Source organism: Mandrillus leucophaeus, unplaced genomic scaffold, assembly GCF_000951045.1.
Source record: "Mandrillus leucophaeus isolate KB7577 unplaced genomic scaffold, Mleu.le_1.0 Scaffold186, whole genome shotgun sequence".
Taxonomy (NCBI): Eukaryota; Metazoa; Chordata; class Mammalia; order Primates; family Cercopithecidae; genus Mandrillus; species Mandrillus leucophaeus.
In genome coordinates, this window is record NW_012101876.1 from 3,102,989 (window position 1) to 3,114,601 (window position 11,613).

General features: G+C 49.8%; 1 protein-coding gene across 1 annotated transcript in view; it reads right to left on the reverse strand.

Annotated features, from left to right (window-relative positions):
• GALNT15 (polypeptide N-acetylgalactosaminyltransferase 15) overlaps positions 1-11,326 on the reverse strand; it is a 51,720-nt gene extending 40,394 nt beyond the window's left edge. The window contains exon 1 of the mRNA XM_011977940.1: positions 9,905-11,326. Within this exon, the coding sequence (XP_011833330.1) occupies positions 9,905-10,449 (545 nt within the window). The 5' untranslated portion in view covers positions 10,450-11,326. The remainder of the gene's footprint in view (positions 1-9,904) is intronic.
• Between the last annotated feature and the right edge of the window lie 287 nt (positions 11,327-11,613).

Genomic DNA, 11,613 nt, shown 5'->3' on the forward strand with positions numbered 1-11,613 from the left:
CTCTGATGCTTTGGAAGAAAAGTCCTTGCAGATATAAGTGCCACAAAATACTTTCCTTCATCTGAGCAACTGGTGTGCTTCCTCCTCATGAAGAAGACAAATAAGAGTATCGTCTTTTTTTTTATTTTTCAGTGTGGCTGCCAGGAAGCTCAGAGTAAGGAAATAGGATATTTATTCATCGAGGAGGCTCTAGACAGGCCCGCCTATTTTCATTGTGATTTTCTCTTTAATCTTCACCTTCCATCTCTCTATCAAGTCATTTAACAGATATTTATTGACAGCCTATTATGTGTTAGGACGGAAAGATGACTGAAATAGACGTGATGCCTGAAGCACAATCTGTGGTGCCCCTGCCCATATCCTCTTGGGCCATCTCATTATAATACAGGATGGCCCAACTTCTAACGGCCCTAAGGCTTTCTCTGACTGACCAGTGTGATTTCCCCAGTCAGAGCATCCCTGAAGAGCTGGAAAATTAACCCCTACCCCACTCCAGTGAGCTGTGCTCAGCCAGTGATTGAAAAGAGTTGGTTTATTAAACACCCAGCACCCTCACCCCTAAGGGCAGAGGGTGGGAAGCGCTGAGATGCGTGCATGTTCCGCACTGTCTCCAAGGGTTGAGCTCCAGCTGCCCACAGAGGTAGCTGCCTTGAACACATGCCTCTCTCAGGGGCTGCCTTCTAGTCTCTGCTCCTCTTTCCTGGGCCCCTACCCGTGCTTCTTGGGATAACCTGCAAAATAAAGGCTTCTTTCAGGATCTTCTCCGGGGGAAATCTAAACTAAGATAGCCCCTAATAGCATGGAGTTTCTATTCTATTAAACATAACCAAATCATTCTTCAGCAGCTGTAGTGAGGCGTTCTGGAGGTAGGGACATGAAATCAAAGTCGAGACCTGAAGGGCGGGTAGGACCCAGCCCAGAGAGAGAGTACAGGTGAGGAATGGCATGCCTGGCAGGTGTCACAGCCTCTGATAAGGCCCAGAGGTGGGAAGGGGCTGGCATGTACCAGAAACTGAAGGAAAGACGTTCATAGCATTGCTGAGCCAACCAATGAGGCAGGGCATGGCAAAGGCTCTTGAACATCGTAAAGCAAGGCCCCAAGTGACTAGGGACTTACGCAGAGGATCCAGGAAGAAATGTTTGTTTTTATTGTTAAATAATGAGGCTAATTTCTCTGTGCTTCAACGAAATATCCGGTGAATATTTTACTATCTCGGTTTGTATGTGTCGCTCAAGTGTCCAAAACCCCACCCCGACCTCCTTTGTTCATCCTCTGAGTGGGAGCAGCGGGACAGGAACGACCAAGGGCTTTGGAATCAAATCAACCCGGGTTTAATCCCTAATTAGCCAACACAGGGATGTTGATACCTTTCTCCAGCCCAGGGGTGTGTCCTGGATTAAAAGGGATTATCTTAGCCTAGGAGAGCTGTTCTGCAGGCTAGCTTTTTATCTTCACACTCCAAGATCAGAGGAGTCTGGTGTCTTGTGTTTACACACAGATGCACACCCTCTTTTCATGCAGCCCCAGGATCCCCTGTGAACTTGGAAAAATGCATTTGGATGATGGCTCTGAAGAGAATGAGTCACAGCATTGCACCAGATGGCCTGGCTGTAGTACTGACGCTCTTCCCTCCCTCCCCTTGCCTGGCCAGGGTAGAAAGATTGCTGCCAGGTTTCCTAAAGCTGTTTTGGGGATACTGACTCCCAGTTCCTATCAAATCAGTGGAGGCTCCCACTCGGGCAGGCTTCTCTATCTCAGCCCTGATCCCACTGATGTATCAGCCCGTTTGCTTGTCTGCATCCCCCAGTGCACCCCAAGCTTCTTGGGGTTGGGGCTGGGTATTGCTTACCTTCTTACTTCTGATAGTTGTTAAATAAATATTTGTTCACTGAAGGAAGGAAGACGCTGATCTTGTTCTCAGGAAGTGTGCAAGCTGGTTGTCAAGATTAACAGGGGAGTAATCCCACAGAGCCAAGTTCCTACATTACAAGAAAACCCCAGCTTGCCTGTAATTGGTGGCACTTATCTTGGGAGCACCACACCAACGTCTAGGCCAGGCCTGAGGCTGCTGGGCTGGGACGCAGTCTGGAGCTGAGCCGTTGGAGGAATAGATGAAAAAGCTTGCAGACAAGAGAGATGGGAGCAAAGGGCTGGAGTCTGCAGTGGAGGCTGATGCTGCCAGCCTGTCATTCTCCATCAGTGGACAGAGGTCACAAGGTACATGCCATCCCCTTCTCTTTGTGCAGGTTCTCCAAAGTCCCACAGCTCACTTCTGGGGGGTTCAGGGGATCCTTGGCTTGCTCTGATCCTGGCCCCTACCTCTGAACCAGAGACAGGCACAGACTGGGAGTCACTGGTCTGAACACTGACCAGAGGCCTATGAAGCATCCTGGAGCCATAGTTCCACCTATACAGGGACAGCCTCCCCGGGCTAGTGGCCAGAGACACCTGCCAGATCCTCCATCTCGAGAAGTGTGAGCTTTAGACATGCAAAAAGTGAGCAGTTGATAGCAGGTCATAGAGCAGACAGTAATCCAAAGATGGGGTTGTAGAAGCCAAGAGGTAGCTCAGTGCCTCTCCGGTGTCCATATGCCCTTGAACCACCCAGGACCTCATTAAATGCAGACTTAGGTCAAGTAGGTCTAGGGTGGGGCCTGAGATTCTGCATTTCTGGTGAGCTCCCAGGTAATGCTGATGCTGTTGGTTCCTGGACCACAGCTAGAGTAGAAGGCAGTGGTTGTTAGTAACAAGACAATAGGAGGTGAGCTGACAGATATACAGAACACTTGGCCAGGCGCTGGGTCCCCTGCTACTGCAGGATGTCAGGAAGACTAAGTCCCCAAAGAAACTATGGACCGTGGGTCTCCCTCCTGTCCACCTCCTTCAGCCTTGTCTGGACAGTTTCCTGTTCCTTACTTACTTCCTGTGTAAACTTGCAGTAACTCCATCACCTTAAGTGACTTGAGCATCTCTGTTCTTAGTCACCTAAAGAGCCCTAAGCAGTAGTCCTTAGCCTGGCTACACATTAGAATCACTTAGAGAGTGAATTCCTGTAAATCACATTTACTTGGTCTGGGTTGGAGCCTTGGCATGACGATTCATTGGTTCTAATGTGAGTGGGGCCGTGAACCACTGGCCTCATAATGGCGCTCAAACTTTAACATGAGTGGAAATCACCTACGGATCCTGTTAGAATAGCGATTTCATCTAGTAGGTTTAAGTGGGGTCTGAGGGGTCTGCATGTCTGAGGCTGCAGGTCTGAGGACCACACTATGAGTGGCACTGGAGTAAATAATATCAATTCCCCTCACCCCAGGACAAGGTACAGATTAGCCACGTCTAATCTAACCCCCAAGGCCAGCTGGGTTTGTGCTAAAGTGCAGAGCAAGACCCTACCACACTTGCTACGGTGAGTGCATTTGACCCAAAAAGGGGTGATATGTACTCAGCATTGTCTACACTGCAACCCCACTGAGGGGTAATGGATCCAGAATGGAGGTCTAGAGGAGGTAGTGCCTCTGCTGCGGCCACGGCGGACTGGAGGGCTGGAAGCTGGGTGTTTGTGGCATCCCTTCATGACTCACAGCCGGGCCCCATAGGCACCACTCACACTGCCCGTACTGGGTTGTCTTCCCTCTCTTGGGGGGGGAATTGAGCTGAGCTCCAGCCCCAGGTCTCAAGCCCAGCCTGTTCCTGTTCTTGTCCCTCATCCCGAAGGGCATGTCTACCCTCTTGGATTTACTGATGCCCTGTCAGCTGCCTCCTTCCTCTTTTGCAGGCCAGGCTATCAGAGCCAACAAGGGGTGTGGGGAGTTATCTTGGGGTGAATCACGGCCTGGCAGGACAGAGGCTTTGCAGGGAACTGAGTGGACCCTGCGTGGATTGCAACACCATCTTCTACTTGACAACAAAGCTGCAGCCAAGGCGATTCTCCCGCCCCTGCCCTTCCCTCTGACCCCATGCCCATGATGGCCTCTGGGGCAGGAAGTGGGGAACAAAGGAGAAGATATCCCTCCCAGCTCTCCCCTCTGGCTCTGAAGAGCCATTGACCACCTGGGGCCTTGCAGCCCTGGTTCTCAGCCCGGCTGCATGATAGAACCACCTGGGGAGTTTTAAGCTGTTGATGCCCAGGCCTCACCCCAGACCAACCAAATAGAAATCCTTGGAAGTGGAGCATGAGTATGAATAATTTTTAAGATTTGCCGGATAATTCCATTGCACCTGCACATTTATGATGATTCAGCAGCCTCCAGGGCCAGAAAATAACTTTTCAGTCAGAGAAAGGACAGCAATGTGATATCCACAGCTCCATTTTTCTCCATCTCTCCAACTTACTCCTACGCCATTTACTCAAGAATATGATAAGGGCAACTTCTGTTTGGACTTAATACAGAGGGAAGATCATCACACGTTGTATCTCATTTTCTCTACAACCTTATGCAAGGGTGTTATTATTATCCCATTTTACAGTTGAGGAACTGAGGCTCAGAGAGGTTGAGTGACTTGTACAAGGTCACACAGTAACAGGTGGTACCAGGATTCAACCCCAGGTCCACAACTGTTTAATCACAGCTATGGGTACATAAACCAGGGAAACACAGGCTGAACCATAAAGGTAAGTTAAAAGCAGGCAGCACACAGCCAGCTACCACTGAGCTGACATTTATGTTTGAGGACAAACCCCCGGGGCCATAAGGGAGCCTGTTCCTCTCTGCTCTCTTCTCTATTTTCTTCTCTATTTCTAGCATTGCTTCCTACGTGGAAACTTCCCAAACTCTACCAGCTCTCCACTCGCTTTCTTTACCTCTAGTTTCCCAGACTATCTAGCATCAGCTTAAAAAAATTCAGATTACTGGGCTCCAACTCAGAACTCTGGAGCATTGCCAGTGATGGGGTCTGAACATCTCTATGTCTTTAACAAGCAATTACCTCTTTAACAAGTGAGGGGGGTTGGGTGTGCACATACGTTTGGGAAGTCGCGGTGTAACTCTTTGCTGTTGAAAAATGTGCTCTGTGGGCCAGCAGTGCTGGTGCCACCTTGCAGTGCCTTTGATAGAAAGGGAGCATCTGAGGCTGCCCTCCTGACCTGCTGAATTTGACTGCATTTTAACAGGATGCCTAGATCATTCACACGCACCTTAAAGTCTGAGGAGCACTGCTGTGGCCAGTCTGTTTGGCATAAAGAGTGTGCCTTAGAGCAGAGGTTCTCAAAGTGTCTCTGGATCGGCAGTACCAGGAGTACCAGGAGTTTGCAGAAATGCAAATGTTGAATTTGCATTTGCATGCGATCTCCACCCTCCCCCCAGGGTGACAGGACTCTTCTCCTACCCCTTTAAATCTGGGCCACATTACAACACATAAGAGAAACAGCCACATGTTAAGCGCCTGCTGTATGCGGGCCCTGCACGCGCTGCTTTCCCACCAGGACCAGACAAGCCCCTCTGGCTCAGGGGGAGGAGAAGCGTCCTGTCACCCTGGGGGGAGGGTGGAGCAGCAGTACCAGGAGTTTGCAGAAATGCAAATGTTGAATCTCACACCCACTGGATCAGAAACTACAGGATTGGAGGCCAGGAATCTGTATTTTAACAAGCCCTCTAGGTGTTCTGATGCACGTTCAAGTTCGTCCCTAGATGTAGAATATAAAGCACTGGCTCACTCAGCAGCCTCTTTGATCCTAGGAATCCATTGTCCCTGCACTAGGTGCCAGGATGATCAAAGGAGAGCTGGGGCCTGGAAGAACTTTGAAAGCCGTCCACGCTACAGGAGGCTAAATGGGCAGGGCTTGTTCCTCCCGCCCCTTCTTTGACAGCAGCTTTCAAGGGCTGAGTTAATGCCGTTCCTGTTTGTGGTTCCATCATGGGCTCCTGTCTATTTTGCCTGAGTATTCATTCAGTTTTATCCCCACCTCTGCCCTGAGGACCCTCCCTTTCCCACAGCACAACCATTTCATTGAGTTTGATCTGTTCCTGTAAAGAATGGATTGGTTAGTGTGCATGGATTTACATTTCCCCTAATGATACAGTGCTGTAGGCCGCCTTCCGTCCTTACTTTTTCACTCAGCAGGGGATTTTTAATGTCTCCTTTCACTGTTGAATGTACCCAGAGTCTGTTGCTTCTAACTCAGGCTGAGTATCTCATAGGGTGCACCCAGCTCCTCTTGCCCTGTGACGTGACACCCAGGTGGCTTCCAGCTCCTCGGCACCACCAAGGATGCTGTGATAAGCATTTCCCCAAGTGTCTCCCCATGGACCCGTGTGAGTTCTCCCCATTCTAAGAAGAAAAAACTTGAAACACTTCCAGCCCATGTAACTTGCCCAGTCTCTGATCTGGAGAGTAGCAGACTTGCAAAGTGTAGCGTGGTGGTTAAGAGTGTGACTTTGGTGTCAGACTCATCCGGTCAGATAACCTGGCACCAGTCCCTCCATCTTTCTGTGCCTCAGTTTCCTCATCCATGAAATGAAACCTACCTTATAGGTTTTCTACGAAGAGTTGAAAACAAAAACCACTTAGCAGAGCCTCTAGCACATAGTAAGTGCTCAGTAAAGGCTCACTATAATTTTGCCTCTCTTTTCAGAGACTGTCTTTTGACCTCTTTTCCACTGATATTTCTTTTTTGCTCTTGCATCATTGGTAATTATCCTCAAATGCCACCTATTCAAACTGCCCTCCAGAAATGACCCTAGAGGTACTCAGAAAAAAGCCTGTGGCCTGGGCAGGGGTGAAAGGACAACAGGCAGAGCTAGTTTGGGCCTTCAGGTGTAGGAACTGAGCCAGAGGGGCTTGTCTGGTCCTGGTGGGAAAGCAGCGTGCAGGGCCTGCATACAGCAGGCGCTTAACATATGGCTGTTTCTCTTATGTGGTGTAGTGTGGCCCAGATTTAAAGGGGTAGGAGAAGAGTCCTGTCACCCTGCGGGAGGGTGGAGATCGTTTGCCTTGCTTTGCAGGAACTCTCTTGTGTACGCAGGCGAGGAATTCAGGGAAGGGAAGGCGCCAGAGCTTGAACCGCAGACTGGAGAGGGGAGTCTGCGGCCAAGGCCTGGGCTGCGCAGGCCGCACGCCCCAGTCGGGGCCAGCAGAGGGCGCTGAGCACCTCCGCACAGGGCTGGCGGCCGTTCCGTGAGAACCCTGGCAAGCTGGGGATTGGAGAATCCAATCATCTCCCTTCGCAGGGGTTGAGGAGTTTCCTCCCGACTGCCTGGGACTTTCAGTGCTAAACTCTGGGAAGTCTCAGGCGGCAAGTCAAGATGAGTTGGTTACTCTGGCTGGAAGAAGCAACCACTGAAGTGTTGCGCACACACACATAAGCACACAAGTGCACATCAAACACACACAACACAAAATGTACCCAGACTTGCACCACGCACCTCACAGTGCACATCACACACTCATGAACATCACACTACATGCATAACACACACAACATGCTTGCACACAGACACATGTATCACTCACACCACACACATTTATAACATACATGCAACACATAAAGAATACATACACACACGTACCACAAAAACATGTGAAACAAACACTACACCACACACAGGCATGGTACATGCACAGTACACGTGCACATCACAGCACATGCACCAGATACACAATACACACGAATTACACCCATGCACACTACACACACGGCACATAAAAATTACGTGCACAGCACGCACACCACAAAATTTACCTGCACTTGTGCCACATGCAACATATCCATGCACTTTATACCACATGCATAATAAACACACTTGTACATGTATGCATATACCATTCACACAATGCATTTATAACACAACGCACCACAGAAGCACATCATACACAAGAAACAGTCATGACACAATACCTGTGCACGCATGCAGCACATAAACATATGCAAAACAAATAGCAAACTGCAACACACACCCAGATGAACAATGCATGTGGCATCACCCCAATACAAAATACATATATGGACCATGCACATCATACATGCACATTAACACACATGCATACAAGACAATACAATGCACAATGCATACCTGTGCATATCATACCACATACACAAAGTAACATGCACCAAGCATATAGGCACCACACAATGCAGTACATGCATGTACTACACATACATGCACGACATCCATTTAATACACATAATGCAGTGCACACACAACACAGAGAATATATACAACACACAGGCACGAACACACATATACCATGACCTACAAATACGCACATTCACCACACATTTGCACTATGCAAACACACAAGTCACACACACGTATCACTTTGGTAGTCATGGATCCTCTTGTTTCAGGCAATATTTCTCATTGACAAAAAGAGGATGCCCATTCTTGCTCCAGGCCAATGAAAAATAGTGTCAACAAATTTGAAAACTATATATTTGTTCATTCAGCAATCACTTCTTTACTGCCTGTTGGGCTTTGAGATGTACAATACAAACTCAGTCCTGACCTTCTAAGGGGCTCACAGCATGGCAGGGAAAGCAGGCATTTGACCGATAAACACATCAATGATCATTTGGCTTTAGTTGTAGTAAGTGCTATGAGTTAAAACTCCAGGGTGCAAGGAGGGCACAAAACTAGAATGGGGTGGGAATTTCCTGAAAATAGCTTTTACAGGTAAGGCTTGAAAACAGTGTAGCGGGGTTGAAATGGAAGTAGAGTGAGGTGAGTGAGGCACCTAGGGCACACAATTTAAGGAGATGTTCACTCCCGGCTGCTGACTCTGCAATTGCACACCCTTGAGTGTGAGTGGCTGAGCAGCCAGGCTGAGGGGAACTAGATCAGGGACCCGAGGAATGTGTGGCCCTACCTCCAACTGCTGCTCTGCACAAATGTTTGCTTTCCAGGAAACTCTCCAGGCTCTGGGAGGAGCAATGGCCTGTAGGAAAAGGGACCTAAATCACCAAACTAAAACTAAGCAGCTGCCTTGCTCCCTGGGTGCTGGTAACCAAGGCTCCCTCCTCAGTGGCCAGCCATGGTGACAGTAAGGGAGCAGGGGGTATGGAGGATGGGCTAGCATCTCCCTGGGCACAGCTCTGCACATCACCTACACTTCTCAGCTCACCTCCTGGGGCCGGGGCCGCCCTGGCAGGGTAAATTGCAGTCAGCACAGTATTCTGGCTCTCAGGCACTGGACTTGTTTCCTTAGTCTAGTGACTCAAGGAGGGTGGTATGGAGCAGTGGGTCAGGCAGACTGGAGCTCACATGCTTGCATTCAAATCCTGCCTTTGTTACCTACTAGCAGCGTGACTGCGAAAGCCACTTCGCCTTGTTTTCATACCTATAGAATAAGCGTGATGATATTACTAGCATCCATCTTGCAGAGCTGCGAGTACGTTCCAGGACTTTATGAGTTAATACATTAAAAGCTTGTAAAGTAAATCCAGACACATGGGAAGAGCCCCTAAATGTAAACTGCGATTGTTATTTTGATCCAAACTAAAAGCAAACACTAACAACAGCCCTAAAATCAAAATGTAGTGGAGTCAGAGGGTTAGAACTGGGGAATATCTGCTCTAACCTCCCTTCTGTGTTGTAGAAACAAAGCCATTTGACCTAAAGACGGAAGAACTAGAACCCAGGATGGAGAAGAGAATGAACAAGCCAGAGTCCTCGCTTTCTGCTTTCTAGGACAATGGTTCTCACCTGAAGGGCTTGTTCATAGAGATCACTGGACCCCACCCAGGGTTTCTTGCTTGGCAGGTCTGGGATGGGGTCTGAGAATCTGCATTTCTGAGAACCCACCAGTGCCCAGGGGTTGCTGACGCTGCTGGCCCAGGTGCTGCATCTTGAAAAGCACTTGCTCTAGGGACAGGAGAGGCAGGGTACGGAAAGTTTGCATCCCCGAGTTTGCTACCACCTGATCATGCCCCGGGATCAGGGAAGGGAAAACAAGGGCCTTACTTACAGCGGGTGCCGCACCTCAGGCAGAGCCCTCTGGAGGGGGATGCGGGCACTGAGTGCCTCCTGGAGGCCATGTGGGTCCAGGCTGAACAGGGTCAGCTCCTCTTCTTCAGACACCTCCCCGTCCTCCTCCTTGGCCCCCCAGTCCCTCTTTGGGGCTTCCTCATCCTGCCTCCTGCTCGGCTGCTTGATGAGGCGGTAGCTGCCACCTCTCCTGCCCTGGCTCTGGTTCCTTCTGGCCCGGGGTAAGGCCACGGCCACCAGCAGCTGATCCTCCCGCAGGGAGATAAAGGGTGGCAGGCCCTCCAGAGGGCTGTACTCCTCGCCCTCATCCTCAGCCTCCAGTACCCAATCCTGGGATTCCCCAAAGTCCAGGCGGTACCTGGCTTCAGGGCTGGGCTTGCTGGCTTGGGCTGTGACAGTCTGGTGCAGGGTGTGCGGGGGAGGGTGCAACATCGCCACCATCATCAGGACGCATCCCAGCATGAGGAGCAGCAGGAGGAATTGGAGTCTGCATGGTCTGTGCCTGTATCGCTTCCTTAGGAGCATGTTGCTGGAACTTGCCAAATGCAACAGGTCATGTTCAAGTTCGCTTTCTCCCGCTCCAGGCTCCTCCAAGCTTGCAGCAGAACCTGGGTTGCTCGTTCCACCTGGAAGTTTTTCTGCCAGTCACTTAACCTGCTCCTGACATTTGCCAACAGCATGTGTAAGACCTGCTTCCACTTACAATCAGAAAACCACAGGACCCAAGTTTCACCCCAAGTCCTCTCTGAGTGGATTTCCTTAATTGCCTTCTGAAAGCCCATTCACAGGGACTTCACATTGAATTGCTTTCCTCCCTTTACCCCGGTTTTCTCCTTGGGAAAAAAATAATGATTCCATTCTGCTCAGGTGTTTCTTTCCCCCTTTGCATAAATAGGTTGCTATGAGGTGTCTGGGATGAGCTGGTGGGTTCTCAGTCAAGCAGGGCTGACAGCCGTCCCTCTTTGGACGCTTCCAGTCAGGTCAGATCAACAGATGTAAAGCCGGCAGGCAGTGCCTGGTTTCCTTTCACACATAGCTCCACTCAGCCGAGATCCCTCTGCCAGACACAACCCAGAGCCAAGCGTGCGCCTCACTCCTGGTCCTAATGCCCTCACTGTTCCCAGGCTTTGCACAACTCGGTGTCGTCACTGCTAGAGCCAAATCAAAACAGGAATATCCCAAGAGTTCAGAAGGAAAGAGTAATACCCTCTGATTCAGAAAGGCTGTGTGTGTGGCATAGATGCAAGGAGTTGCAGCTGTCTGTTTGCACCTCAGCCTCCCACAGGGGATCAGCCAAACTAGGTTGGACTCTCCTTCCCTTCCTGGGGACCACTGTCCCTGTCCTCCTGAAAATGAGGGAGCTAAGGGAGATGATTTTGCAAGTCCCTCCTGCTCCCATAAGAGCAGCTGAAGGCCTGTTCTGCCCTGGGCACTGAGGGGGACGCTGGAAGAGGAGTGGATTCCTCCTTCCATCATAAAGCTTCCTTCATTTAACCAACACATAATTAATGAACACACGCTATGTGCCAAAACTGTTCTGGGAACTGAAAGTAGAGCAATGAATAACACAGACAAAAATGTGTGTCTCATGGAGCTTGCATTCCAGTGAGAGATACAACTAAAACTATCCACTGGGTCAGAGGGTGATGAGGATGAAGGCAAAAAAGCAGAGCAGGCATGGGCCTAGGG